Raw genomic sequence first — 26,441 nt, 5'->3', positions numbered from 1 at the left:
TAGATAGAGTGGAGCAAACTAGCTAATGAGGAGGAGGAGGAGAAGGAGGAGAAGGTAGACGAGAACGATAAGATGCGGAGGCGGAGTAAATGATCGGAGATGGATCGATGGGGCTGAAGGATGCCTTCTCCAGTTCTCCTCCCAGCAAGCAAGCACCAGCCAGTCAGTCCAACTACACCTATCACATAGGACTAGAGGCGAATGAGGCCTATCTTCCTTTTGTCTTCTCTTTCCTCTCTCGACCACCATGAGGATATCGCAAAGTCAATTGCACGCGCCCCTTGCGAGGCAGCCGAGGTTCGAGGCAGCGCCGCCCCGCCCGCCGCCAATCGCGTGAATCGCCGACCGAAAACCGCGATGGGGATCCATGGTCGGTTCGCAGAGAGTCTGGGACACGCCCAAGATTATTGATGCTGGTCTTGGATGGCTCCGCAAAGGCAACAACGCAGCATCGAGATTTGGTTGATCTGATCGGTCGACGGTCGCCTCCATCGCGGCCTTGCCAGTCCAATCCAGGCCTCCAACTCTCCTTTTTTTCCCCCTTCTTCCCCAACTTCATAGCCAGAGAGAGTCCACCCTCGCCATGCCGTCGGTCCCAACAATGCTGGGCTCCACTACCATCACCAGAAGGCTTGTTCTCGCTGGACCTCTGTCGAGTCTGCCTATAACTGCCCCGACCCGGTTCTCGACGCTGTCCCGAGGCATCTCCCTGGCCCCGAGGCTCTCTCGAAAAACTTACTCGACTGCTTCTGCTGGTGTGTACTCCTTCCCTCCTTGCACTACACCTATGAATCGGACCTCATATTGCATAAACACATAAAAGTCGCAGACGACTAATCGCTCCAATTTCGCAGACGCAGCTTCTCCCCCCTCTCAAACACCTCAGCCCCGTTCTCGCTTTCGCCGCTTCGTCGGCTTCACCACCATCGCTGTCGTCGCATTCACTGCCGGCTTAGTCTACCAAACCTCCAAAACAGTCTCGCGCATGATGTCAGTCAATCTCACCACCGACGAGGAGACCCTCTCCGCCTTCGTCCCCCACGACGACTTCTCCAAGGAGGTAGACGAGTATATCCGCACCCATCCTGTGGCCGTGTCACTGCGCGAAAACCCTGCGTTTACGGAATCCCGCCCACACATGAAGATCCCCGAGCACCTGCGCGCGCGCACACTCACAGGTGGCACGCTCTCCGGTCCTGATAAGATTGTGGCGCCGCCCCTGGTGTTCTGCGAAGACGGCGGGAAGAGCCTGGTGTCGCTTTTTTACCTCGGGCCAAGTCTCTGCGGTCACCCGGGGATCGTGCACGGCGGGTTGCTGGCTACGCTACTGGACGAGGCCATGGGTCGGTGCTGTTTCCCCGCCTTGCCGAATAAGGTGGGCGTGACCGCCAACTTGAGCCTGGATTATCGCAAGCCCGCGATGGCCGGGAACTATGCCGTTTTGCGGGCAGAAACGGTCAAGGTCGAGGGTCGCAAGGCCTGGGTGGAGGGTCGGATTGAGACTCTGCCCGAGGAGGGCAAAGAGCCGGTGGTGCTGGTAGAGGCCAAGGCCTTGTTTATTGAGCCGAAGCAGGCGGCGGTAGGTTCAGCGGATCCGTTGACTAAGAGAGGCTAATCAGACATGCAGGCAATGTCGACCCTTTACAACATCACCAACTAACTGATTGAATTAACTGATCCGATCTAAATCACTTATATATACATGAAACTTGGACTCGACGGTCGTCGCGACTAGATCATTTCACAGGCGCATAGATGGACTGGAAACCTGCATTTGGTTTGTACATATAGATCTGGTGTTGGATATTATTCCTATTTTGAACATGAACGATCTCTACAGCCGGAAGTAGATGGGCCTGTAGCTACCTGGGCTTTCTTACCATTGCAATACTTTACTGCAATCCTTTGGTCGCCGCTTCTTGCTATACCCTCCATGCAGTTTTGAGTACCAGCCCTGGCCATACTAAACACAACGATATGTACTATAGATGATGATTGTCAATCACTCTAGCCAACGCAATCACCCAACTGGGTCTATGTCCCGGCGACACGCTCATGGTGATCTCAATAAATTTCCCGTGACTATACGAGGCAAACGATCGACGCGATGCTGATTCATCTGAGTGGCCTGACAGTACCCCAGGCCATGTCACCAGTCACCACCAGGGATGATGAACAAAGCAGAGTAACCCAACCACTACAGGCAACTTTTAAATTCACCGTGACCAGGACGTGTCCGCGAGCTCAGAATGACCTCCCAGTCGGAGGCTGACCCATCCAGATCAGAAGCGAGAGCCACATATCTAACCCAGGTCGAAAAGAACCAAATTCACATCATCCGACAAGGAGAACCTCCCCGATGGCAAAAGACATACGGAGGACCTAGTGACCATTGGCAATCGAACCACCGGCACCTCTTCCACCACAATGACATCGGCACCATACCCCGCCAATCAGCATCTTCCCCGATGAACGGATTCGTGCATCCGCCCAACCAGATCTCATCATCAGCCACCTAGTTGATAGGTAACTGACAGTTGCACTTCAATAAGATCCTCGATAATCAACCACCTGTAGATAAGTGTCACTGAATGGTTGATACAGTGAAACCCAAATCAGAGGACATCCATCCACTGTGGGAATGGAAAAGGGGGTATGATGTAATTGACTACATGGGTGAAGTTGACACACTGTGAATAATGGGCAAGTTCAGATTCATGTTTGAAAACTTCCTTTGTTGTTGAAGTCAGGGATATCATGTATAAGATTCTTGACTTACCTACCTACCTACCTTTCCTACTCTACTTACTATTAGTTTTCTTCTTCCCCTTGCAGATCGTTCAGGGTGTTAGACGTCATAGTGACTCCAATATCGACTTTCAATTCTAACGGTTTTCGATATTGCGCTTCGTATAAAAAATAACGGACTGAATACGAGCTCTACACATCTCTCACCTACTCACCTTCGTGTCTCTATTCCCATCTCAATTGAACATACACCCACTCCCCCTCGCCACACCACCAAAATGACCTCCCCATCCAAAACCCACCACCAACCCGCCGCCTCCTCCAACAAAGTCCCTAGTCTCCACACAATCCAACCCATGAAACGCTCCATCTCCTACTCCCCGGCCCAAGACGACGAGCACATCGCCTCCAGCAAAGCCAGCGAATCCCGCGGCAGCGATCACATGGTCAAAGCCGCTTTGATGGAGCTTCTCAATGATGATGGGGTCAAGGCCAGTGCGCGCGGAAGCAGATCGGTCCAGAACCTTCTCATGGATACGGAGAAGGCGTTGAGGAAGCAGCGCAGGGAGTCGCTTTCGGGCAGAGCCTCGATTTCAGTTTCGAAGTGAAGGGGGTGTTTTGTTTGGTTGGGATTTATTATTCTTTCTAGAGATGAGATGAGCTGAGATGAGATAAGATAAGAGGATGGGTTGGGAGGATGGTTCTGGATGTGGATGCGGCTTGGACCTGCTGGTTAGTGGATATTGGTTGGTGGGTGTATGGTGTATGGGATGCTGCATTGCTACTACTAATGCTACGATATGGGCAAAGCATTGATTTGTGCTAGTAGCTACTCCGAGTGAGGATTGTCGATATGTTGTTCGGACTGACTGCATGGCGGCGGGCTTGGGGTAGATGCGCTGCTGCAGGGGGCTGGGGGGTATCTATGGGACGGGACAGCACGACAACAGATGAAGCATTGCAGTCTGGGGGTTTACTAGATCACATCAGTTACTGATACTGATACTAATACTCGCAATCACAATTTGAACTCACTGATAGTGTGTTTTACTGTAGAATTTGACAAGAGGCGTTTAGGGCGGCCTACCCCGAGCATATAGTTAGTCTGTCTGTCGTATGTGTCCTCTTCTGGTGCATCAGAACACATCGACGGCCTGGCAGGCCTCGAGCATTGGAGTAAACTTCAGCAAACCAGTAGATATGATTCGGTGGTTTTCAACCCACTGTAAATGTAAAGGATGTCCACCAACCTGGCACGATGACACCAGAAGCAAGTCCAAGTCCATACATCCGCCGACCGCCTCCGAGTGACGACCGACCGATCCTCCTCCGCACCCGCACGCAACGCAACAGCTCCCACCTCCACCACCTCAACTCCAACACCTCCACACCTCTCATTTTCCCCCGTCTGCACCGCCAGACCACCTCATGCGTGGCCCCCTCTCCTCAACCAACTAACCCCGCCACCATGTCCAAATCAACCAAGTACCTCCTCGTCTCGCTCCCCACGTCCATCACCCCCTCCCACCACCGCGACGACGCCCTCGACGCCATCTCCGCCACCGTCTCGTCCGAGAATGGCTCCGTCGCGCCCTTCCCCATCCCGGAATTTAAGATCGGCACTCTCGATGCCCTAGTGCAGCAGGCCGACGAACTGGCCAAGCTCGAGACCGCTTGCCAGGGGGTGGTGGTGAAGGTGGGCGATGCGCTGAAGAATATCCTCGAGGGGGATGAAGCGCAGATCGATAAGATGAAGACCGTGAACGATAGTATGTTTGCTCTACACTTTGGTTTTGGATGAACGTGTGTCTGGATGTTAATGGGTTTTAGAGCCGGTGGATCAGTACCTTCGCACGTTTTCGTGGAATAAGGTCAAGTATCGGGCTGATAAGCCGTTGGCGGAATTGATTGATTCGTTGCAGAAGGTGATTTTTGATGATCCTATCTGATAATGGTGGTTGTGGAGGGGATGCTGACAGTTGAATAGGAAGCAGCGAGTATCGACAATGACATCCGCTCGAAGTATACCCAGTATAATCAGGTCAAGAATACGTTGGCGACGTTGCAGCGGAAGCAGACGTGAGTGGATATCTTGGTTATGTGTCGTTTCATGGGTATGTACTGATTGATCAGGGGCAATCTGTCTACTAAATCCCTCGCCTCGGTGGTCGACCCCCGCACTATCGTCCAAGACTCGGAATACATTGAGACGCACCTCGTCGCAGTCCCCGCTCAGCAGGTCAAAGAATTCCTGAAGCTGTACGAGACGGTAGCCCCCATGGTGGTGCCACGGTCGGCAACGCTGGTGGCATCGGACAGCGAGTTCGCGCTGTATGCGGTCACGACGTTCAAGAAGCATAGCCTGGAATTTGTGCACAAGTGCCGTGAGAACAAGTGGATTCCGCGCGACTTCAAGTATGTCGAGGGCGGCAAGGAGGAAGAGCGCAAGGAGGTCGAGCGGGTGGGCGGCGACGAACGCAAGCTCTGGGGAGAGACACTCCGACTGGGGCGGACGGCGTGGAGTGAGGCCGTGATGGTCTGGATCCATGTGTATGTGCTGCGGGTGTTTGTCGAGACAGTGCTGCGGTATGGGTTGCCGCTGGACTTTGTGTGCACGTTGATCCGGGTATGTTTCGAGCTTATTGGTAGGGGATTGGATAAGGGCTAACAGATGCAGGCTCCCGGATCAAAGCAGGCCGACAAGGCGAAGCACAACCTGGACGACAAGTACTCGTATCTGGCGGGCAACGCGTTCGGACGGGACAAGAAGGGCCGGGTGAAGCGCGACGAGCCGGGCGAGCTGCACGGCGAGGGCGGCGGCGAGTATACGGCGTATGTGTATTATGAATTCGAGTTTAATTAGCGGTACTTTACCTGCGGTTTTCTGCTGGTTAATTCTTCTGTTGATATATCTACTGTCTAGCGTCGTACATAGAGTTACTCATCTCCTCCACCTCTTGAAACAAATCATAGCAACAACCAATATATACAACATCAAATCCATGCTATCTATCATCAAACCCCAACCCCACTCAAAGATCTACTCCTGCTTAGGAGGCAAATATCCCTGCTCATCCAAATAAGCAATAATCTGCTTCACGGCGTCCTGCACCGGCACCTCATGGTTCTTGATGTGCACCTCAGGCTTCACCGGCGCCTCATACGGGGCACTAATCCCCGTAAACTCCTTAATCACACCCTCCCTAGCCTTCTTGTACAATCCCTTGGGATCTCTCTGTTCCGCCACCTCAACCGGCACATCCACGTAAACCTCGACAAACGGCAGTCCGGATTCCTCTCCGGGAGTCGGCACCTCATGCAACGCTCTCGCCGTGTCACGGTCCTTCCGGTAGGGGGAGATAAACGACGTAATGGCAATACTGGCACTGTCGGCGAACAGCTTCGCGACTTCGGCAATACGACGGATGTTCTCGTTGCGGTCGGCTTCGCTGAATCCGAGATCCTTGTTGAGTCCGAACCGGATGTTGTCGCCGTCGAGGCGGTAGGCGTGAACGCCCCGGTCGCGGAGCAGTTGGTGTTCGAGCTCAACGGCCAGAGTGGATTTGCCGGAGGCGGAGAGACCAGTCAGCCAGATTGTGAGGCCGCGTTGGGAGCGGAGGGAGCTGCGCTCGGTGCGGGTGAGGGCGCTGGCGTGGTAGGTTATGTTGCTGGTGGGGGGGTTAGTTAGGGGGGTTGAGGAAGGGGGAGGGGGAGGGGGAGGGGGGAGGGGGTGCTGGGGCAGTAAAGAAACGTACGTGGCCATTTTGAAGAATGATTGTGTTAATTGGGAGGTGAGGTTGAGGAAAGATGGAGGACAGATGGAGGAGGGGGAGGGGTAGAAAAGAGAAAGTGGCCGATGAGGATGAAAAGGGTGAATTGAAACAGCGGGGCGCCGATCGCGGGGTTTATTTCATTTGTTGCGAATCACTTGCGACATCTCCTTACGTACACCCCGCGGGCCTTCGGGCTGCGTGGCTGGCCACCAGCTAGCTAGCTATCAAGGCGTGGCATGTACGTCCCTGCGTGGTCTATGTACATGATGATGCCTTGTTTAGCAGTTTAATAAAAGTGTTTTCGATCCCCAGCCAGCTCGATCACCCGCAGTGCCGCCGCCTCGAAGCCGTCAAACGCCTCCAGTGGCAATCCGCTCCGTGAGATCTATTCGGAACACTGTTAGCATCGCTTCTATTACTTCGGTATCAGGCTATCAGCTAAACACCACTCACCATTAGCTGCCCGCGCGCTTCGTTCGTTCCTCGCAGTCGCACCACCACGGGCACGTTCAGCTTCATCTCTTCAAAGGCCTGGATGATCCCTTCTGCGATCATATCACACTTGGTCAACCCGCCAAAAATGTTGACAAAGATCGCCTTAACACGTCGGTCTGATGTGATGATCCGAAGTGAGGACTTGACCATCTCGGTTGTGGCTTTGCCGCCCGTGTCCAGGAAGTTCGCACAGTGCCCGCCGCGGATCGTCAGTGCGTCCACCGTGTTCATTGCCAGGCCCGCGCCGTTCACTGCTGGTCAGTGGATGATACCAAGGTCCTAGGGTGAGGGGGTGTCTTACCTAGAATACCGATGCTTCCATGGCCTTTGAGTCTGGATGTGGTCAGCGATGTTTCAGATGTTAGGCGAGGATACTCACTTGATGTAGAAGATGCCATTCCTTTCGGCCTCGACTTCCTCGGCCACTTCTTCAACTGGGTTTCTCAATTGCTGCACTTCTGCCTGACGTCCTGAGCTCCGGAAGGCGGCGTCGTCGAACCCAAAACGGGCATCGCGGACCTCGAATGTGTCGGTGGTGTTGGCACGCACTTCCAGGAGGTATGCCTCTTTTTCCGTGAAAATTTGCCACAAGCCCTGAAAGATCTGCGCCAAGTTGTCGTGAGCCGTCGTGGGAAGCTGCAGGTGGGAGGCGACGGTTTCAATCAGTGGATGTTCCCTGCTAAATTCCGTGCCCTCGTATGCGAACGGGAACCGGCCTGTCAGATCTGGTTCGAAGCCAGCGGATGGGGAAGCCAGAATGCATGGCGACAAGGCCGTTCTGTCGATGGTGAGGGATAGGAAGATGTCTGACTCCGACGTGGCAGCTTCATTGACTGGGATGGATTTCTCTTTGATCATTTCAAGAGCCTGGAATCGCTTAACAAAGAGACTTCTGGTTTGCTGGGACTGGGGTGATCCGTTAAGGCTTCGTGTCATGCGTCTCTTCGTATGCAGGCCTCGTCGTTGGTTGGCACCGTTGGTGGACTACTCCTGTCAGCAAGCTCTCGTGTTTCGAGGTAGAAACCTACAGTTCGACTCTTCAGAAGGGTCTTTATCCCCACCCCGAATTTCTCAGGATGGTTTACCATCACCACGCCGGCACGCTCGAGTGCTTCATACTTGGCATAGGCGTTGGGTTCGCCGTACGAAGCCCAAGCACCAGCATGACCCATGATCCGCCCAGGAATAGCATTCATACCGCCAATAAGGCCCATTATCGGTCTGTCTCTTGTCAGCATGACTGCGCACTAATTGGACCCAATCACATACTTGGGATTAGTGTTCCTCTGGTGGTAATCCTTAATCCAATCGGCTGCATCTAATTCTGCTCTACCACCGATTTCACCAACCAGGATGATACCGAGGGTATCAGGGTCCTCCTCAAAGATATTCAACGCATCGACAAAGTTAGTGCCCACCAAAGGATCGCCTCCGATACCGATACAAAGGCTCTGTCCCAGTCCTGATCGTGTGGTCGAAGCCACAGCCTCATAACTCAGGGTTCCCGACTTTGTAACGATGCCAATATTTCCCGGAGAGAAGCAGGGCAGTGGCTGAAATCCGACGCGGCATTTGCCAATCGGGGAAATAATTCCCGGGCAGTTTGCCCCCAGTAACCTCGTCTTTGACTGTGACTTGAGCATGGAGTGAACCTACCACCTGTTAGCCATTTTCCGAAACTCAAGACCGGATGCCTACACGCAGCATGTCGTGTATGGGGACATGTTCCGCCACCGCCACGACGAGTGGTATTTCTTCCTCAATCGCCTCTTCAATTGCTCTTGCAGTCTGATCGCCGGGCACAAAGATCGCAGATGCATCCGGTTCCCCCCTTATTCGAGCCTATTATCGTAAGCATTATGTCTTCGAATCAGAAAACAGTCATACCGCTCTAACAGACGGGAAGATGGGACGACCGAGATGCGCAGAATCAACTCCTGGCTTGACGCCGCCGACAATCTTCGTGCCCCATGCCAAGGACTCTTGAGCGACGATGGTGGCCTGAGCAGTTAGTCCAATCTGTTTGGCTCCTTGACTGAAGCATGCCTACCTGTTTACCTACGACAATGTTAGCATGGTTTTGCAATTAACTGGTATCAACTCACCGGTAAAACCCTGGAACAAAACCCTGGTGTGAGCGCCTATCTTCAGATTCTTGAGTGTTTCCGCATAATCACACAGGCGAGACGAAGTTGAGAATTTCCGGACATTATTGAGCGACGAACGGACAAGGTGCCTGGGCGCCTCCGCGGGGATGGAAGAGAATCGAGTCATTTTCGAAACTTCAGTTCAAATCCGAAAAGGGAGATCAGTGCAGCTTATCCAATTAATAGGCGTTAAAGCCACTAATCACGAGGATAAACCGCTGTCAGTGACAAGAAGCGCAACAGAAAAGACGATCACCACTCATCCAACTCCCAAACGAAGCAAATAAGAGCACAAATCAAACCCTTGAGATCTACAGACTGAACCTTGGCGAGGCAGAGTAGACCTCAGGAAACCAGGCCCTTAAAATGGACCCTCTGGTGATCTCAGACAGTTTATCAACAGTTTGCAAGGCGTTCTTAAGATAGTCAGAGCATGTGTTGATCGGTGTTCTCAGCGGTTGCTGCAAATAGGACTTGGTGGGAGGAGACAGAAAATGCACAACTAGAGGCCATGAGAATGGGGGAAGAAATCTGTCAACGATGCGATCTGTGTTGTCTATCGCATCATTGTGAATGAAGTGATGGAATGCAATTCTGCCCCGCTGGTGAGTCATGAAAATGCCTACTAGGCAGTTGCGGCCTGCAGCGGCGTTTGTCTCCAGCGTTTGTCTGTCTCCTATGTTCATGGTTTGCTCTGGGCTTTGTGAGCTGTGGCACAGGTGGCACATTTCGAAACAGCGGCAAGTGCTCAGTGTGATCTCTCTTAGGAGGCTATCAGCTCATTAGTATCTAATAACAATTACTATTATCATGATTTCACGTACCCTTAAGATCCTTATCTCCCAATACTGCATCTTGGACCGGATGGGTGGCCTTGATACTGAAGCAATCCTTGCAGCAGATGTGCTTCTGCCTGAGGCAATGACATAGTTTTGGATCTACTCCACGTATGACGGCATCCTATTCTGCGACATCCACAGGGGAGATAATCCCATTCATCGGCATCACATGAAGGGGCATTCATTGCATCTGGATAATTGGCAATGATGTCAAGCCATTCATTGTCATAAACCCATCTTAACTCCATGGTAGGAATCGTATACTAGTAGTGACTTACCCCACACTCCAATCGCTTACTAAGGACCTAAATCGCAACGCTAAATCTTCAAAAATCTTAGTAGGTATAGCCTAGACAAGACATCATCAAATATCGAGACATGGGCTACACACACAGTACACACCCTCTGATCACCACCTCGCCATTACACTCCCAACCATATCATGTAGATCAAGACCCATAATTTCCCCTCGTAACCTTGATGAAAACCAGTCCTGGCACCCCCCCCCCCCCAAATCCAGTCAATGATAATCTTCCCATGCAGATCCAACCCACCACCTTGATGAACAGTGGAAACATGAACCGGTCCTCCTCCCCAGTCCCCAATCCCCAATCCCCATTTTCCCCCTCATCATCGCATGCAGCCGATCCCCCCAGAAAGAACAAAAGCACTGGACCGAGTCGAAACTCTGGCCCAGCCCTCCCCAGAGCCAATCACAGGTGCCGCCGACCCTCAAAGGCGGGGTTACACGTCCAGAACTGACGCCATTCATGATTTCACCTTTTCCTTGCTTTACGCGGATCGTACCATCTACTTTCCCTAACTAGTTGCATTCGAGATTCCATTATTTCATCAGATAGACGATATGGCTAGTACTTCCCGCGTCGGGCCAGGTTCTAAGGGTAGGTTAGGTATTTATCTCATTTCCCTTTGTTCTTTTTTCTATTTGGGTAGATGCACTTTCCCCCTCCTCCTCCTCCTCCTCCCAATTTAATAAGTACCTTCTGTCTTGTCTGTCTGTCTGTCTTCAAACCGTGACTCCTACTTATGATTCACAATTGATCAATTCCAATACTACTTACCACCTACCCATGATACATACATACGCATCCCACCCCCAAAGACAATAATCCAGACGAACTAACCAACTAACACCACACCCCCCAATGTCTCTCTCAGCATCAGCATCACCAACAACTACCTCCGAACTCCAATCCTCCCTCCGCGAACTCTCCCTCGCCAATAAAAGTCCCATAAAAGACATCCCGCGACCAACACCCCCCACCTCCGCCCCTCACCACCAAAAGCCCAAGAAAAAGAAAGATCCCGCCCCAATCGCCGACTCCTGGGAAGATGAAGTAGACTCGACCGCCTCCGCCTCCGCCTCCGATCTCGAAGGAGGAGCAGGGGCTGGAAAATCGCTGACAAGTTCACCCGCCTTATCGCCTTCTGTCCGATGCGCAGAAGGACCTCTCGATCCTCCACCCACGCCTATCTCGCCGCAGACGACGGCATCGCAGCAGCCATGGCCTGCGTATGGGAATGCGCCGCCGCGGGCGAGGTCTCCGGCGCAGGGGCCGGCGAGACGTCCCGAGAAGCAGACGGCTGTGGCGGGGAGAATGATTGCAGGGGCGTTGGGGATTCGGGCGCCGAAGCGCACGGAAGAGCAGAGGAAGTATGATCGGGCGGTGAAGGAGCAGGAGATTAAGAGGAGGAATAGAGAGAAGGAGGAGAGGGAGAGGGAGAGAGAGGAGGAGGAGAAGGCTAAGATGGCCGTTTGGGATATGTGAGTTATCTCTTGGGATTGGTTGGGTTTGGGGGTTGGGGTTGTATATGGGTTCGGGGGTATACATATATATGTCTCTCTTTTTACTGATAGGAGAGTTGTTCGGGGTCTTGCTTGTCTTTTCCTCTTATCTTTATTTCTATTTTATTTCTGCTTGATAGGGCTGGCTGGGGGTTGTCGAGTTCCTTTTCTACAGGGTTGTCCAAAATATACGGGACTGTAATATATAGTCTTTCGGGGGTCTTTCGATGGTCTCGGTAACCGATACAGGTAATGCAAACAGAAACTTAATCTAGTTGCAGATTGCATAGCTTGAACAAGTAATCTAAGACTATGCCACTTGAAACCACCTGTACCGAAATGACTCGCTGTTTTAATTTTCATAGACAGCAAATAGTAATCGTCATCATCATCATCTCTCAGGCTCAAAATCCCATCCTACCCAGGTACTTGTAGCCTCCCCAATGAGGACCGGGCTCGGACGCAACCCAAGTTAAACACCATTGCGCCTGTGTTTCGTATGAAAAGGAGGAAGCGTAATCGCGGCTAGACAACGGCTGGATGTATTTAAAGACATAATCATCATTCATCGAGAGGATATCTATCTAGCCACCAATCTGCTCTTGGTGGACCTCCAGGGTGTCACCGTCGGTCATTTCAAGCTGCGAGTCAAGACAAGTTAGCTGTATACTTCTTCTCTCTCTTCATGTCGTACGAGGGACTTTCGTGCGGGGGAGGCCGCCCCGCGGTGCTTGCGCAAAACAAACAGAGGGGGGTTTTTTCGGTCAGAACGTACCGTATCAGGGGTGTCCTCGGGACGCACGCGAGTTCCATCGAATAGGAAACGCACAGTCGAGGCTTGTCTGCCCTGTCTCTCGCAGAAAGCGTCCATCAACTTCCTCAGTTGTGTTGAGCGCTTGATCTTGAAGAACACCTCGTTGTTGTTATCGGTGACTTTGATGTTCAGGTGCTCGACGGACGCGGGGGCGTCGCCGGCGGGGGCTCCGGAATCGGCCATGATTGTTGGTAGAGTGGAAAGGAAGCTTGTGATGTGGATTGGAGGGGAAAGATGTCAGCTTTGGGAGACTTTTTGGCGCAGATCAGATCGGAAGAGTAGCCGCTTGGGTGACTTACCTCGTTGTCGCTGTGGGGGGTTTCTGCGCGATGAAGGCCTGCAGGAGGACAGATGGATGAGAGAGGAGGCGAAGGCGAGAAGGATTAGGGAAGAAATGAATGGGTGTTAGGAAGTTGGAGGCGATGAAGAAGGCAACCCCCGCCAGCCATGAACAACGGAAAATCTATTTTGCGGCGCAGGTTGCTTGCCCTTCCCGCTGTTTGTCGGCAGGGAATGAGGTCGTCGTGAATGATATTTGTTCGTTACTTTCCACTCTGGATCTAAGATTCATACTCGTTCTTTCTAGGTGTCTTTGTATATTTGTTTGGGGATACAGGTTCCGAATTATTCACTTGTGATCTCATTTCTGGCTCATTGCCTTCTCAGGCTGTGCTACTATATATTGCGTCATGGTATGATGGACCGTTAACTTCTATGTGAGCTTAAAGTGACAGACAGCAGGGCGGACTTAAAGAAGACATATCATTTGACCCGCCTTGCCATCCACGAGCTGTAGGTCCCTGATACACTCTGTTGGGGGCATGACTAACCGTCCACAGTGTGCCATTCAAGGTGACTAGATACCATATCCAGGTGCAGGTAGGACGTCACTGATTCTTGCAGCATGTCTAACCAAGAACTCTTATCAAGAAGAGAGATGCCAATCCCAGATCAATGCGCTTTATGAATGCTGCAATGCCTTCTACAAAGAGCGAGGGGAGGACGCCCGAACTCCCAGCTGCCCCAAGCCCAATTTGCTTCGATTGAGGATGAAGCAACGGGGCCAGGTATCTTCCTAGCCTGCATCGGGGCTTCCTTGAAGTCTACGGACCATGTACATACTACCAATGTCGAGCATAGAATAGAGATAAACTCCGAGGAGCAACATAGCGGTTACGAAGATAGCCTCAGTTCATTCCAGACCAAACCTGAAGCTTGAAGCTGGATGTGACAATTCCCTTTCAGTCTGAGCCCCCATTCAAAGTAGGAACCAGGATATATGAGAATTGCCAGATTGTTCTAAGACAATCTTGAGCACGCAAAGAGGCCGTTTTGACCTGAACGAAGATTGAAGACGCTCGTTCCGAGACTCTAATGATTGCCTATAAGACATGAAGAAGAAAAGAAAAAGAAAAAGAGGAAAAAGTCGAAATGCGCGAGTTTTTCTATCGGTGTGTGCTGGCGCTAGCCCCGATGCGGGCTAGTGGCCCGTCGGCCCAAAACACGGCCAAAAAGAGTAGGAAGAAGATTGGAAGTTCCAGTTCTTCCCCAAACCCTCCTGGGAAGCTTAAGGTCCCTCGCGAAACACTCCCTCATCCTCCCATCACCCACCCCGACTCACCCTCCTCCCGACTAGTCCCCCCGGCATCTCCTCGCGCTCATGGCTCCCTTAACCAGGGCCACGGGTACGGGCGCCCCTGCTGGTTTCACGTCCATTAATGTAAGTATCCTTTGTTTTGGCCTGTTCAAGGCGCTGCGCTGACCGACCGGGGCTTCATTCTCCAGCCCTCCCAACAATCCACACACGAGTCGGAAGTCATCGAGATCGAGGACGACGATGATGAATCAATGGACGATGAGGGCGATGCGCTCGACCCCAACGATGACGAGGAGGAGGAGGACATGGAAGATGATTACGTCGACGAAGATGAAGAGTCCGAGGACGAATCCGCCGACGTTATGAATGGAAGTGAATCACCGCTGGACCTGGGATTCGCCCCAAATGGACACAGTATGCTGTTTACGACCCCTGGCGTAGCTGCGAAGGCTGATCGCATGCTAGACGGACTAGATATCGCAACTCCGGACCTATTTACTTCGGCAGGCGCGCAGGAGGCGTTGCACCCCCTTCGCCGCACCGCAGATCGAGTGACGCGCCAGATCGAGGCCTTTGCCGAAAAACTGGATCGTTTCAAGCAAAAGGGAAACCGCTCCGATGAGTTTGTGAACTACCAAGCTGCCTACCAATTGGTGAAGAGCTACCAGACTCTCGCGCAGGACGCCATCAGCGACATCTCGAAACAAAACACATTGAAGCGGGCCAAGCTGGGATTGAGTGCTGCTCGAAACAACGGAACCGCGTCACTGGATCCCAAGACCGAGGAGGAGCTCCAGCGACTGCAGTTGGAAGCCGATACTTGGCGGCTTCTCCTCAACCTCATCAGCATTGACGACCCGCCTCGCAGAGCCAGCGCCAAAAAAGCACAAGAAACTGTCTTTCAAAACCTCCACCGGTACTCATCTGATCGCGAGGTTTGGGAACAATTCTTGTCTGCGGATCATTATGCGACTGAATGCGTCATCGTCTTGAAATGGCTGGAAAACACCGCAAAGACGAGCAGCAAAGATATGGACTTGCTGATCACCGAGTTGGAAACGCAGGCCGAAAGAGGACAGGGACTGTGGTCTCATGGCTGGCTTTACACCAAGGAAGCAATCAAGGGACAAAAACGTCTTCGAGCCTGGCCTCAACCCCTCGACCCCAACAATCCAGGAATCTCCGACTCGCTGCTGAGCTCGGATAAATCAGAGCCCCTAGTCACTCAGTTAGATCCGGACGCCGTTACGCGACAGAAGCACAGCCTCCAGACACAGGACCAGTTTTACGAACGCGCGACCTGGATGACTTGCTGGAAGATGCTCAGGCACGGAGAGAGTTGGTCCAAGATCCGGGAGTGGTGCGCAGAGCGGCTGGAGAATTGGCGAGCAGTCAGCATCTGTGGTTCTAGCGTGGACGTCGAGGCCCACACGGGTAGGACGCCTGTTTATGATGGACACACACGCATGATGAACTGGCGCTCCCAGGAATCCTGGCGCGCGGCCTGCGCTGCTCTGACACGGAGCCCACATACGGAAGATTTCGAGCGGGCGGTTTATTCATTGCTCTGCGGTGAAACGGAAGCAGCCTTCAAGGTCTGTCATACCTGGGATGACTACCTCTACGTCTACTTCAATAGCGTCCTACTCTCCCGGTACCAAGGATTCTGCAAGCAATTCCAGCGCAAGCTAAGCCATTCGCCCACTGCGCCTGTATCGTTCGTGCCGGAACCGGCTGGATATGCCGAGGTGAACAAATTCGTGCAGTATACTAGAGGCAACGATCGTGTCGGAAGCGAGGCACGGAACCCATACCGCACCATCCAGGCCACCATCCTGGGCAAAGGATACGACTCTTTCTTCTATTCGCTGGCCCAAGCCGTGTCGCAGGTCGCAAACAGCAAATCGGATCGGTCATCCTTCGTGCCTGATGTATCACCGACATCCGTTGATGACAGCCTTGTCATCACGGCAGAAGATGGCGATGCGCTGCGGATTGCCACTCATCTCTACATCGTCACTTGTTCCATTGGATACGTTCGCGCCGACACCCAGTTCTACAACACCGCTTGCGTCAATGTGATTGGATATATCGCTAATCTGGAAGAAGCGGGCGTCGTGGATATCATCCCTATTTATGCGTCCCTTCTTCCCGAAGAGTTGGCGCAGTCTGTTCTGGCTCAGGTATTGATCGAGATCGTTGACCCTAGAGAGAGGAGGCTGCTGGTTAGGCTCATGGAGAAACATGGCATCGATGTCGAAGCTGTTCTGCAAACTCAGTGGGAGTGGGTGAGCGCCAATGTCTCTGCCATTGACCACTCCAGGACGGTCAAGCGGTACCCGAAGGTTGTAACCCGCAAGGACGGCAACTATGAATTGGTGCCCGTGAAGAAGGACTTCATCGGGACCGAGGTTTCTGAGACCGATGAGCAAGTTATCCGTAGTCTCGAATGGCTGCGCTACGTCGACGGGCAATGGGGCCGGATCTGTCAGCTCGGGGCGCTGTTGTACCGGAAATTCTATAGTATGTCCATATCCATGCAAGTGCGATATGCGAGATGCAGGGCTAACATCACCACAGTTTCTGGTAGACTTTCTGCCGCTCGGGAGTTGAGTCGGCGGATGAGACTCTCGGACCTTTCGCGAGAAGCCTTCGGGTTTGATATTTCCGAATTCACCCTCGAGGTCGAGGCTGGACAAGAGTTCAACACCCCGGAACCTTCCAGTCCAAGCAAATCGAGGCTGCTCAGCTCCCCGCACAAGCGTTCTCGGTCGAAAACAAACGGGGTTGCATCGGGTAGCCAGACGAGCATCTTGATTCAGCAATCGCAGACCATGCGTGACCTGGAAGTCCTGATCTTGGCATTTGACTCGCTGGAAAGATTCGCCACCGTGTTTGAGAAACTCGAAAAGTACGTGATAATGATCTAGAGGAGGCCGGATGATACTGACCACTGGCACAGGACTAAACGCCGACGGGATGCTGGCACTCTCAAGGACTTGAGGGGAGAGCTGCAGGAAGCATTGGACGACACTAGCTTACAAATTGATGCTATGTTAGATGAGTGGCTAGTTAACTACGAGAATGGTAAGCGAACTTCTCTCTGCGGGACGGCCAAGCGAATTGCTGACAGGCCGGATTGTTACAGAAGCGGACCAGGCGGAATTGGAACAGATTCGAAACACCTACCTCCCGGAGGTGTTCCTGGACTACCACAGTGCGATGTACTACTCGGCGCATGTGCTTACCAGCGAGCTCCTGGTACAATGCATGAACCTGGCCACCCAAGTGGCTGAGGTGGAGCACCTGACGAGTAGCTTTGTGGCGTCGCGCCGGGTCGGGGAGCTGGTGAATGCGCTGGCACTGTCCAGCAAAGCCATGGTGAACACTCGCGCTAAACCAGGGGTGAGGCTTCTGGGGGGCGAGTCGTTGGGAATCTGGACCGCCGAAGCGCCTGAAGAGGAGAATGGCACGACGCAGGCGCAATGAAGTGTATTTTGACGAAGGGAGGACCGGCGTGTATATTACCCTCATATTTTTTTTTTCATATTTCTACGATTTTCCGAATCTCTTCTGGCCGGAAGGATTCCGGGGATTTTGCATGTGACGGGCTCGGAGGGTGAACATTTCCGGCGCATTTCCAGGGTTTACCTCGACATGAAAATGAACAGAATCTTACTTTATTGGACTGCTGGATTTACGAAGTACAGTGGACGGAGATGGACACTCGGGGCTTTGGCCAATTTGCGGTGTGGTTCTCTTGCATAAGCGGAACCTTTTCTTTCAAGCTGCTCTTGCCTGCAGATAGTCTTGATGGATTGATTGCTTTAGTGTCTAGCACTGCCTCATTGCCATCATCAAATAAAGTCATATACTAAGACATGGTGCAATCTATCGTGATACTAGAGTGGACTTGATTACCCAATCTCTGACCTGTTATTATTCGTTTATTTGGGGGTCATACTTTCGCCGAAGCAATAGTGCATGAATGGCTGCTAGGAAGTACTTTTGTAGAAATCCCTCAATGATACATATGAGACAATATGATATGCTTTTTTCTGAGCATTTCCTACCTATCTATCTATTCATCTAGATAAACAATAAAGTACAAAGTATCTACGTATGGCTGATAGCCCAGACCCTTGGCACTAACTTACTATGTAATTAATGATTGTTGGAAGTTCTCGACTAGTAGTATCTAGACCCCAACGTGTAATTAGTACAATGTAATCGAGCAAAAATACTGATATTTTGGTTTAAACTGTGGTACTACTAAGTACTGGATAAGTAGGTCCTGCTAGGTACTCGGGCTTTACTACTACTAGTAGGTAGGTAGGTAGGTAGGTAGGTAGTATCTCCGTGGAACTTTCCCTCTTCAGCTCTGTACGGTACAGTACTATGGAAAGTCAAATCGGGATGAGACATTTGTTTTGTGGGATGAATTGGCGGGGAGGGCGTTTGCTGTGAGACACAACATTCTTGCATTTGGAGGATTTTATGTTCAATTTTTGATATTTTGATATCCTATTGTTCTGATCAATGGGTGGAGGATTCTTTCAAGACTGGCATGGGATGGGTTAGATTTGTTGATGGCAAGATCATATCATCTTGCATTTGCGTGTTACCTACGCATCGTTTGTTGTGTGATGGAGACAGCTCATGGAGTCCGGGTCGGAGGTTCTGTTGGGAGAGGAAGTCTTTCCAATTCAGGCAGGTGTGATGCTTTGAGGATGGCTTGTGGAATCCATGGTGAGAGGGGCCAGCTTCAAGCTGACGACATTAGTATCACCGGATCTCGCCATTGTGGTGGCTATGCTATGCGCATGTAACCTCTCGGCTAAGGAGAGCTTAGCATGAACGATTGACAAGTCAGGATGATTGTTTGGCGGTGGTTGGGGTCCAATGCAGACTGCCAGACCGGTCCTATCCAGCTCCCGATGAATCACGATGATGGTGCAACGGCAAACCGGGAAGAGTGCTCCATCCGGAGAATAATACGGAGTACGGAGTACGAATGGGGAGTTTGTTAGGATGTGCTGGTGGAGGGATCGGATGTTGCTCGATGTTGATGTCACCGGGGGACCCAACATGAGTGGCAATGGGATGCGCCGGAATGGAGCAGTCCAAAGTCAAAGTGGTAAAAGGAGAGAGAGGAACATTCTTCCAGACGAGGAAGATAACACAGCTGGCCAAGCTAAACGCTAACCTTAGTACTAGTCAGGTTCTTCGCAAGTTCCCATACGTGGATGGAATAATATGGATGGGGCTTTTGCACCGCCCCCTTCCGCCAAGTCTGTTGTTTCTCCTGGTCTCCAAGCCAGCTACTACCAGCTGGGTCGGGTGCCCACAGGCCTAGACTGTTGCCCTTGGGTCGTTGGCAGCATCATTCTGAGGGTGGCCAAGGTTTCTGCTTGCACACGGGATGCTGGATGATGGATCAGGCCGTCCCTGACTTGAGGTGGAGGAGAATTTATTGTATAGATGGACGAAGGGTGAATATGGAAGGTTCTTTTCCCTTGCAATCCCGGCGGTTAGACCTGATGGATAGCGTGCATTAGCCCAACTAGTCCAAACATTAATGCATCGTCGTTATTAGAGACTGCATGCAAAAAGAGATAGCTAGATATCCTTCGTCGTGTAGATAGCAATCCGCATAGTACGTGGATCGGGTGGAGCCCCTTTCTGATCAACACTTCAGAGGCAGGTCCATCATGAACATCAATCACAGTTCACAACATGATAAATAATTGATAACATGGGCGGACAGCGGCATGAATTATGGTTACGGTTAGTATCTAGTGTCGTTGCCTCACTGCGATGGATGCCATTCCCCTTAATTCTAGCTCGGCCGTTAGTCGAAGACTAGAGAAGCACTAACGAAGTGGATGTTTTCTCTTCCGTCACCACTTTTTAGGTCTGCTTTAGCTCTCCAGACTGAGACTTTCTTGGTTTGCACTGAAGGGCTTCCTCAAACCGGTTTGGGAATGTAAACAGGGAGCCGGCATGAAAGACAGTCGAATCAATAATAAAGGCGGATAATTACAAAGGCAAAATAAATTAATTAGCCCTCCCCGAAAAAGGAGGGGGGAAAAATCAAATCCAGACCAAAAGACTTCGATGACGGGGGGAAATTGAGGCAGTGCAACTGAACCGACGAGTTACGTTACAGCTTGGGGCGAGTCGGAGCTCTGCAGAGGTCATTAGGTCACTTTGCTAACCCCCAGAAGCAAATCAATGCCCCAGCGCCCTGGATTGGTGGCAAAGCACTTGCCCTTTGGCGACAACCCACAAAGATCGAGGTCGAAGCAGATAAAGAGGAGGAAAAATAATAATGAGGTAGCTACGGTGCCCTGTCTTTATATCGTCCACGCCCCCCCGTCAAACATGGGGTAATGCGTAGTGCATCTGGCCAGCGGCACCTTCTGCAAACAGCTTCATTCGATACCGAACTTACCACACCACTCGATCTGGACCTCGCCGTAGACCCACCGGTGGGGCGAAGGTTGTTGCTCATTGGCTGACCAGCAGACCCAGTGCAGGGTCTACCGAATGGTTGCTGGGCCTGGCGTAATCGGTACCTTACTGTGACAGTACGTGTAGATGGACTTGACTTTCTCTCCGTTTTGTCCCTCCATCTACTAGACTATCTTCCTATCTTGTATCTGTCGACCCAACATCATGATGTGTCGTTGCGCTTGACTCCCGACTACCCCCTCCACTCCCCTCTCCTCTTCTCGGCTCCTCTGTCCTTAACCTACTGGGTCCTCGCTTCATCCCGTATCCTCCCCCAATTGGCCCTGTGCTCGCTTCGTCGGTCGCTTGGTTGTGGATTCGCTTCATTCGCCCATCCTCGCAAACTATCCAGCCTTTGGAGTAACACATCTCGTCGCTGATAAGCTCTACTAGCACTGCCAGTGCTTTTAATCCGACGGCAGTCTTCTCGATTGGTCTCAGTATCGGGCCGTCGTTCGACAACTTTCACGCCTGAATGCGCTCCTGATACGTGCGCTACGTGGTGTGGTCCTCTGGTCCTGGCAATCTTGTCGACGTCCATCCCTCCTTTTCGCCTCACCACTCGCCTGTCCTCCGTACTATCGCGCTTCCCAGCCTTCGACTGTTCGATCGATGTGAACGTTTCTTTCCCTCAAAGCCAGTCTCGCGCATTCTTCACTTTGAGCTGCATCGGCGATTCTATTGTAGCTAGAACACATGGGATATAATACACGCGCATTCCAATCCAGCGTCCACTATTGAGCTTAATCAGTGCTGCTCTCTCTGGAATGATATCCACTTCTCTTAACTCTGGCTTGGGTTTATGATACGACGGAATCCGATTGATCTGCTCCTGTTGGAGCCGCATTCTTATTGACGTCAAATATCCTAGTCTTTACCTGCCGGTTGCCATCGCTTCCAAGACCCACTCATCTCTGGTCGTTTCACCCCTTGGAATATCATGCCGGATTCCAGACCAGATGGCCACGATGCTAAGCAATCAGGGTCGACTCCCCTACGACGGGAGCGGGCCCCGACCATAACTATCGACACGTCGGCTGTAACGGCCTCGACTGACCAGCACGCACCACCGCAACAGATCCTTCCCACGCCATCACAGCCTTCTTTGCAAGTGTCAACCGAAAATGTTGATGCGAATGATATGAGCGCGCTCCTGAGTAGTGGGGGTGTCTCTCCGTCTTCAGTCCGCTCTTTTGCTTCATCCGAACCCCGGGACTACGAGAGTCGACCCACCTCTCCTCACAATATCTCATCTCCTGCATCGAAAACCACCGAGGCCATGTCGAATTCGAATTATCTAGCGGTCCCGGGCACGAGATCTCGCGGCAACTCGCTAGAATCCGAAGACTCAAACCATTCAGCCAGCTCATACGGGGGGGATACTTACGTACCCACTGCATCCCACGGATCGCACACGGATTTGACCCAGAACACCATTGTTCCTGACGAGGATGCCCTCAAGCCGGATCCGGGACGAGAGGCGGAGTTCGAGGTGGCAGACAACAAATTTGCGTTCTCGCCTGGCCACCTGAATAAACTGTTGAACCCCAAGAGTCTGGGTGCCTTTCATGCCCTCGGTGGGCTGCGTGGAATCGAAAAGGGGCTTCGGACCGACACGCGGAGTGGCTTGAGCTTGGATGAGGGGGATTTGGATGGTACCGTGAGCTTCGAGGATGCAACATCGACGCAGACGTCCGAAAACCTGCCAAAATCCGCTTCTCCGGTACCCCAGACCCCTCCTAGGTCCGACACAAGCTCATCGAAGCACGTTGAGCATACCTTTACGGACCGAAGCCGGGTTTATGGGAGGAACCAGCTTCCCGAGAGGAAAGCCAAGAGCTTCCTGGAGCTGGCTTGGATTGCGTATAATGACAAGGTCCTCATTCTGCTAACGATAGCTGCGATTATCTCTCTCGCTCTCGGTATCTACCAGTCTGTCACAGCAACAGGGGATGAGGCACGTGTGCAATGGGTCGAAGGTGTGGCTATCATTGTGGCTATTCTAATCGTGGTCGTTGTGGGTGCTGCCAACGACTGGCAAAAGGAACGCCAATTTGTCAAATTGAACAAGAAGAAAGATGACCGGATGGTGAAGGTGGTTCGCTCGGGAAAAACTGCGGAAATCTCCATCCACGATCTCCTCGTCGGTGATGTTATGCACCTCGAACCCGGTGACCTGATTCCTGTTGATGGCATCTTCATTGACGGCCATAATGTCAAATGTGATGAATCCTCTGCCACTGGTGAGTCAGACGTGTTGCGCAAGACCCCCGCCAACGATGTCTACCGAGCGATCGAGCAACATGAGAGCATCTCGAAGCATGACCCCTTCATTGTGTCTGGCGCCAAGGTATCCGAAGGTGTGGGAACGTTTTTGGTCACTGCAGTTGGAGTCAATTCGACATACGGAAAAACAATGATGTCTCTCCAGGATGAAGGCCAGACAACTCCGCTGCAATCGAAGTTGAACGTCCTCGCAGAATACATCGCGAAACTCGGCCTTGCATCCGGATTACTTCTGTTTATCGTCCTGTTCATCAAGTTCCTCGCTCAATTGAAAGGCATGGGCGGTGCCTCCGAGAAAGGCCAGGCTTTTCTACAGATCTTCATTGTGGCTGTCACCGTTATTGTTGTTGCTGTCCCGGAAGGATTGCCTTTGGCTGTCACTCTGGCGCTCGCATTTGCAACGACACGGATGCTTAAGGACAATAACCTCGTACGCCTGCTTCGAGCCTGTGAAACCATGGGGAACGCGACGACCATCTGCTCCGATAAAACCGGCACACTGACCGAGAATAAAATGACGGCCGTGGCAGCCACCCTGGGAAAGAATCTCCGATTTGGAGGCAAATCCACGGGAGCCTCGAGTCGTCCTGACGGCGACCGGGGTCGTGATCCTGCGACCACCCTTTCCCCATCCGAGTTTGCCTCGAGTCTTTCTGCTTCAGCCAAAGATCTATTGACCAAGTCGATTGTACTGAACTCTACCGCATTCGAGGGGGAGCAGGACGGCACAATGACCTTTATCGGATCGAAGACTGAGACTGCTCTCCTGGGCTTTGCGCGTACGTATCTTGGGCTCGGGTCTCTTAGTGAGGCACGGGATAATGCCAACCTTGTCCAGATGGTGCCATTCGACTCGGGACGCAAGTGCATGGCAGTCATCATCAAGATGGACAATGGTAAATATCGGATGCTGGTCAAAGGTGCATCGGAAATCTTGGTTGCGAGATCCACGCGCATCGTCCATAATGCTACTCAGGATCTGTCGGAGGGCCCTATGTCGGACCAGGACCGGTCGAGCTTGGATAATGTGATCGACCATTACGCGTCTCATTCATTGCGAACCATCGGCCTGGTTTACCGGGATTTCGACCAATGGCCACCTCGTGGTGCCCCTACACATGAGGAGGATCGTTCTATTGCTGTATTTGATGCAATCTTCAAGGATATGATCTTGCTGGGCGTCTTCGGTATCCAGGATCCCCTGCGACCGGGCGTAACTGAGTCTGTCCACCAATGCCAGCGCGCAGGTGTCTTTGTGCGTATGGTTACTGGCGACAACATCAATACGGCCAAAGCTATCGCCCAAGAATGCGGCATCTTCACTCCTGGAGGTATTGCCATCGAGGGCCCCAAGTTTCGTCAGTTGAGCAGTCGCCAGATGACGCAAATTATCCCTCGGCTGCAGGTTCTGGCCAGGTCCAGCCCCGACGACAAGCGGATCTTGGTTTCTCAGCTCAAGAAGTTAGGTGAAACGGTGGCAGTGACGGGCGACGGCACCAACGATGCCCAGGCTCTCAAGACTGCGGATGTTGGCTTCTCTATGGGCATTTCGGGCACCGAAGTCGCCAAGGAGGCATCCGACATTATTCTTATGGACGACAACTTCACCTCCATCATCAAAGCTATGGCTTGGGGTAGGACAGTCAATGATGCTGTCAAGAAGTTCCTGCAGGTATGGTGTTCGTGGACACTTAAAACATATTGCCAAAGCTAATCAATTTGTAGTTCCAACTTACTGTCAACGTCACGGCTGTTGTTCTCACCTTCGTTTCTGCGGTAGCTAGCGGCGATGAGGAATCTGTTCTGACAGCTGTTCAACTTCTCTGGGTCAACCTTATTATGGACACCTTTGCTGCCCTCGCCCTGGCGACCGATCCTCCCTCCCCTCACGTTCTCGACCGTCGACCTGAACCCAAGTCAGCCCCGCTGATCAATTTGACCATGTGGAAGATGATCATCGGACAGAGCATCTATCAGTTGGTTGTCACCCTGGTTCTGAACTTTGCCGGGAAGTCGATCTTCCACTACAGATCGGCCGACGAGCTCGACCGGCTCGAAACAATGGTGTTCAACACGTTCGTCTGGATGCAAATCTTCAACCAGTGGAATTGTCGCCGACTGGACAACAACTTCAACATCTTCGAGGGCATGTGGCGGAACGTGTGGTTCCTTGGTATCCAGCTGATTATCATCGGCGGCCAAATCCTGATCATCTTCGTTGGTGGACAAGCCTTTTCCGTCAAGCGGCTGAATGGCGCGCAGTGGGGTGTTTCGCTGGTTCTGGGCGTGATCTCACTGCCGGTAGCCGTGATCATCCGACTGATTCCTGATGAGTTCATCAGCAGGCTTATTCCTCGGTTCTGGCAGCGTAAGAAGGGTCCCGAGCTTCTGGTGTCCGACGAGGACCGGCGGTTCGAGTGGAACCCTGCTCTCGAGGAGATCCGGGATCAGTTGAAGTTCCTCAAGACGGTTCGCGGAGGTCGACTCAGACATCTCAAACACAAGCTGCAGCATCCAGAAGAGCTCCTCCCAAGATCACGCAGTGGGTCGAGGTCCCGAGAAAACTCGATCCCTGGCACCCCTGTTGGCGAACATAGCGACAGTACTCCGACCCAGCCGCCGACTCCGGAGTCACGGTCCCGACGCCGCACTCGGTCCCGTTCGAATTCGGCCTTCGGACCAGCTGCGGCTATGGCCGGTGTTGTTGCGGGCAGTATTGCAGGCTGGTCTCCGATCGAGCGGCCATCTGATCATGGAGAGGCTTTCAAGGTCCAGACCGACAGCCCTCATGGGGGACTGGATAAACAGAAGGGCATTGAAATTCACCCTGACACCGCTGCGGATGACCGTATCCTTGGCGAGTACCAGACTACATCCAAGACGCCTCCTAGCCAAAACCCCGGACTCCTTCCTTTCTTCGAATACGCACCTCCCGAGCGGGCTCCATCCAGCCGCAGCAGGAGGTCCACGTCTCGCCTGTCACGTTCTAGCCAAAGCCAGGCGTGATCGCAAATGACTCTCTTCATACCCTGATCCTCTCCGACCTTGTATACTTATGAATTGCTTTGATAATCCCGTTCATCAATTGCGCACTTGTGACTTAGGTTCTCTCTCATGCTAGATGTTGCTGCGCGTTGCGGTTTAATTGCTGGCTTGCTTGTTTTTGTGGGACTCGTTTAGCCTCGTGTGGAATACTGTTTCTAATATCCTGGGGTGGGTTCGGCGTACGTGATTGAAAAGGGGTATCGCTCGCGGTTGCTTTCTAGACACTTCTCGCATGGGATACGGACCTGGGCAAAAAAAGGCCGGTTGCTCTGCTTTATTTCTTAACTTCCCTGTACATAGCACGCCATGCTTTCGCCGAGGTAGACTCGTGTGGACAATACAGTCAATGACTAGATTTGTGACTATTCTACGAGGAT

The 26,441-nt window shown here is 52.2% G+C and overlaps 12 protein-coding genes across 12 annotated transcripts; 8 read left to right on the top strand and 4 right to left on the bottom strand.

Moving 5' to 3' along the window:
* Window positions 1-175: 175 nt before the first annotated feature.
* BO94DRAFT_519656 (PaaI family thioesterase) lies at window positions 176-1,764 on the top strand. The gene is made up of 2 exons (XM_025610081.1): window positions 176-755; window positions 855-1,764. Exons 1-2 carry the CDS (start codon window positions 584-586, stop codon window positions 1,613-1,615), a joined length of 933 nt encoding a protein of 310 aa, XP_025465884.1. The 5' UTR covers window positions 176-583; the 3' UTR covers window positions 1,616-1,764.
* A 1,008-nt stretch (window positions 1,765-2,772) lies between these two features.
* BO94DRAFT_118485 (uncharacterized protein) lies at window positions 2,773-3,463 on the top strand. The gene has a single exon (XM_025605558.1). The coding sequence runs from the start codon at window positions 3,027-3,029 to the stop codon at window positions 3,354-3,356; it is 330 nt and encodes a 109-aa protein (XP_025465883.1). The 5' UTR covers window positions 2,773-3,026; the 3' UTR covers window positions 3,357-3,463.
* Window positions 3,464-4,083: 620 nt separating this feature from the next.
* Window positions 4,084-5,741, top strand: BO94DRAFT_519650 (H(+)-transporting V1 sector ATPase subunit C). Its single transcript, XM_025610080.1, has 5 exons — window positions 4,084-4,517; window positions 4,579-4,673; window positions 4,736-4,827; window positions 4,882-5,374; window positions 5,426-5,741. The coding sequence occupies exons 1-5, from the start codon at window positions 4,217-4,219 to the stop codon at window positions 5,609-5,611; spliced, it is 1,167 nt and encodes a 388-aa protein (XP_025465882.1). The 5' UTR covers window positions 4,084-4,216; the 3' UTR covers window positions 5,612-5,741.
* BO94DRAFT_495231 (adenylyl-sulfate kinase) lies at window positions 5,594-6,609 on the bottom strand. The gene is made up of 2 exons (XM_025609255.1): window positions 6,504-6,609; window positions 5,594-6,416 (listed from the first exon to the last, which is right to left on the bottom strand). Exons 1-2 carry the CDS (start codon window positions 6,509-6,511, stop codon window positions 5,789-5,791), a joined length of 636 nt encoding a protein of 211 aa, XP_025465881.1. The 5' UTR covers window positions 6,512-6,609; the 3' UTR covers window positions 5,594-5,788.
* A 198-nt stretch (window positions 6,610-6,807) lies between these two features.
* Window positions 6,808-9,290, bottom strand: BO94DRAFT_587000 (putative succinyl-CoA synthetase subunit alpha; the record flags this gene model as incomplete). The annotated part of the gene is made up of 10 exons (XM_025615795.1): window positions 6,808-6,906; window positions 6,975-7,267; window positions 7,318-7,349; window positions 7,396-8,000; window positions 8,045-8,237; window positions 8,286-8,668; window positions 8,715-8,858; window positions 8,904-9,017; window positions 9,067-9,074; window positions 9,122-9,290. 10 exons carry the CDS (start codon window positions 9,288-9,290, stop codon window positions 6,808-6,810), a joined length of 2,040 nt encoding a protein of 679 aa, XP_025465880.1.
* A 1,519-nt stretch (window positions 9,291-10,809) lies between these two features.
* BO94DRAFT_536572 (uncharacterized protein) lies at window positions 10,810-12,071 on the top strand. The gene has a single exon (XM_025612044.1). It carries the CDS (start codon window positions 11,169-11,171, stop codon window positions 11,790-11,792), a length of 624 nt encoding a protein of 207 aa, XP_025465879.1. The 5' UTR covers window positions 10,810-11,168; the 3' UTR covers window positions 11,793-12,071.
* BO94DRAFT_118309 (uncharacterized protein) lies at window positions 11,863-12,320 on the bottom strand. The gene has a single exon (XM_025605556.1). The coding sequence runs from the start codon at window positions 12,170-12,172 to the stop codon at window positions 11,933-11,935; it is 240 nt and encodes a 79-aa protein (XP_025465878.1). The 5' UTR covers window positions 12,173-12,320; the 3' UTR covers window positions 11,863-11,932.
* Window positions 12,084-12,833, bottom strand: BO94DRAFT_536570 (SUMO family protein SMT3). Its single transcript, XM_025612043.1, has 2 exons — window positions 12,585-12,833; window positions 12,084-12,450 (listed from the first exon to the last, which is right to left on the bottom strand). The coding sequence occupies exons 1-2, from the start codon at window positions 12,804-12,806 to the stop codon at window positions 12,394-12,396; spliced, it is 279 nt and encodes a 92-aa protein (XP_025465877.1). The 5' UTR covers window positions 12,807-12,833; the 3' UTR covers window positions 12,084-12,393.
* Window positions 12,834-13,156: 323 nt separating this feature from the next.
* BO94DRAFT_536569 (DUF1903-domain-containing protein) lies at window positions 13,157-13,806 on the top strand. Its single transcript, XM_025612042.1, has 4 exons — window positions 13,157-13,315; window positions 13,365-13,415; window positions 13,463-13,475; window positions 13,527-13,806. Exons 1-4 carry the CDS (start codon window positions 13,313-13,315, stop codon window positions 13,700-13,702), a joined length of 243 nt encoding a protein of 80 aa, XP_025465876.1. The 5' UTR covers window positions 13,157-13,312; the 3' UTR covers window positions 13,703-13,806.
* Window positions 13,807-14,166: 360 nt separating this feature from the next.
* On the top strand, window positions 14,167-18,182 carry BO94DRAFT_536567 (nucleoporin Nup84/Nup107 family protein). The gene is made up of 6 exons (XM_025612041.1): window positions 14,167-14,343; window positions 14,409-14,634; window positions 14,686-16,743; window positions 16,801-17,131; window positions 17,183-17,307; window positions 17,369-18,182. Exons 1-6 carry the CDS (start codon window positions 14,284-14,286, stop codon window positions 17,707-17,709), a joined length of 3,141 nt encoding a protein of 1,046 aa, XP_025465874.1. The 5' UTR covers window positions 14,167-14,283; the 3' UTR covers window positions 17,710-18,182.
* Window positions 17,825-18,129, top strand: BO94DRAFT_118231 (uncharacterized protein). Its single transcript, XM_025605555.1, has one exon. The coding sequence runs from the start codon at window positions 17,940-17,942 to the stop codon at window positions 18,096-18,098; it is 159 nt and encodes a 52-aa protein (XP_025465875.1). The 5' UTR covers window positions 17,825-17,939; the 3' UTR covers window positions 18,099-18,129.
* Window positions 18,183-21,474: 3,292 nt separating the features above from the next.
* pmcA (putative P-type calcium ATPase) lies at window positions 21,475-26,228 on the top strand. The gene is made up of 2 exons (XM_025605554.1): window positions 21,475-24,691; window positions 24,745-26,228. Exons 1-2 carry the CDS (start codon window positions 21,674-21,676, stop codon window positions 26,023-26,025), a joined length of 4,299 nt encoding a protein of 1,432 aa, XP_025465873.1. The 5' UTR covers window positions 21,475-21,673; the 3' UTR covers window positions 26,026-26,228.
* The last annotated feature ends 213 nt before the right edge of the window (window positions 26,229-26,441 follow it).

Source organism: Aspergillus sclerotioniger (genome assembly GCF_003184525.1).
Source record: "Aspergillus sclerotioniger CBS 115572 chromosome Unknown BO94scaffold_19, whole genome shotgun sequence".
NCBI lineage: Eukaryota > Fungi > Ascomycota > Eurotiomycetes > Eurotiales > Aspergillaceae > Aspergillus > Aspergillus sclerotioniger.
This window is presented reverse-complemented; position numbering and strand designations above follow the sequence as displayed.

Coding starts and splice junctions, on each gene's coding strand:
- BO94DRAFT_519656 (XM_025610081.1), top strand. CDS start 584: ATGCCGTCGGTCCCAACAATGCTGGGCTCCACTACCATCACCAGAAGG. Junction 756..854: donor TTACTCGACTGCTTCTGCTG/GTGTGTACTCCT, acceptor CCAATTTCGCAG/ACGCAGCTTCTCCCCCCTCT.
- BO94DRAFT_118485 (XM_025605558.1), top strand. CDS start 3,027: ATGACCTCCCCATCCAAAACCCACCACCAACCCGCCGCCTCCTCCAAC.
- BO94DRAFT_519650 (XM_025610080.1), top strand. CDS start 4,217: ATGTCCAAATCAACCAAGTACCTCCTCGTCTCGCTCCCCACGTCCATC. Junction 4,674..4,735: donor TGATTGATTCGTTGCAGAAG/GTGATTTTTGAT, acceptor ACAGTTGAATAG/GAAGCAGCGAGTATCGACAA. Junction 4,828..4,881: donor ACGTTGCAGCGGAAGCAGAC/GTGAGTGGATAT, acceptor CTGATTGATCAG/GGGCAATCTGTCTACTAAAT.
- BO94DRAFT_536572 (XM_025612044.1), top strand. CDS start 11,169: ATGTCTCTCTCAGCATCAGCATCACCAACAACTACCTCCGAACTCCAA.
- BO94DRAFT_118309 (XM_025605556.1), bottom strand. CDS start 12,172: ATGAAAATTAAAACAGCGAGTCATTTCGGTACAGGTGGTTTCAAGTGG.
- BO94DRAFT_536570 (XM_025612043.1), bottom strand. CDS start 12,806: ATGGCCGATTCCGGAGCCCCCGCCGGCGACGCCCCCGCGTCCGTCGAG. Junction 12,451..12,584: donor CCGAGGACACCCCTGATACG/GTACGTTCTGAC, acceptor CTTGACTCGCAG/CTTGAAATGACCGACGGTGA.
- BO94DRAFT_536567 (XM_025612041.1), top strand. CDS start 14,284: ATGGCTCCCTTAACCAGGGCCACGGGTACGGGCGCCCCTGCTGGTTTC. Junction 16,744..16,800: donor GTTGTACCGGAAATTCTATA/GTATGTCCATAT, acceptor ACATCACCACAG/TTTCTGGTAGACTTTCTGCC. Junction 17,132..17,182: donor GTGTTTGAGAAACTCGAAAA/GTACGTGATAAT, acceptor CCACTGGCACAG/GACTAAACGCCGACGGGATG.
- BO94DRAFT_118231 (XM_025605555.1), top strand. CDS start 17,940: ATGGACACTCGGGGCTTTGGCCAATTTGCGGTGTGGTTCTCTTGCATA.
- pmcA (XM_025605554.1), top strand. CDS start 21,674: ATGCCGGATTCCAGACCAGATGGCCACGATGCTAAGCAATCAGGGTCG. Junction 24,692..24,744: donor CTGTCAAGAAGTTCCTGCAG/GTATGGTGTTCG, acceptor ATCAATTTGTAG/TTCCAACTTACTGTCAACGT.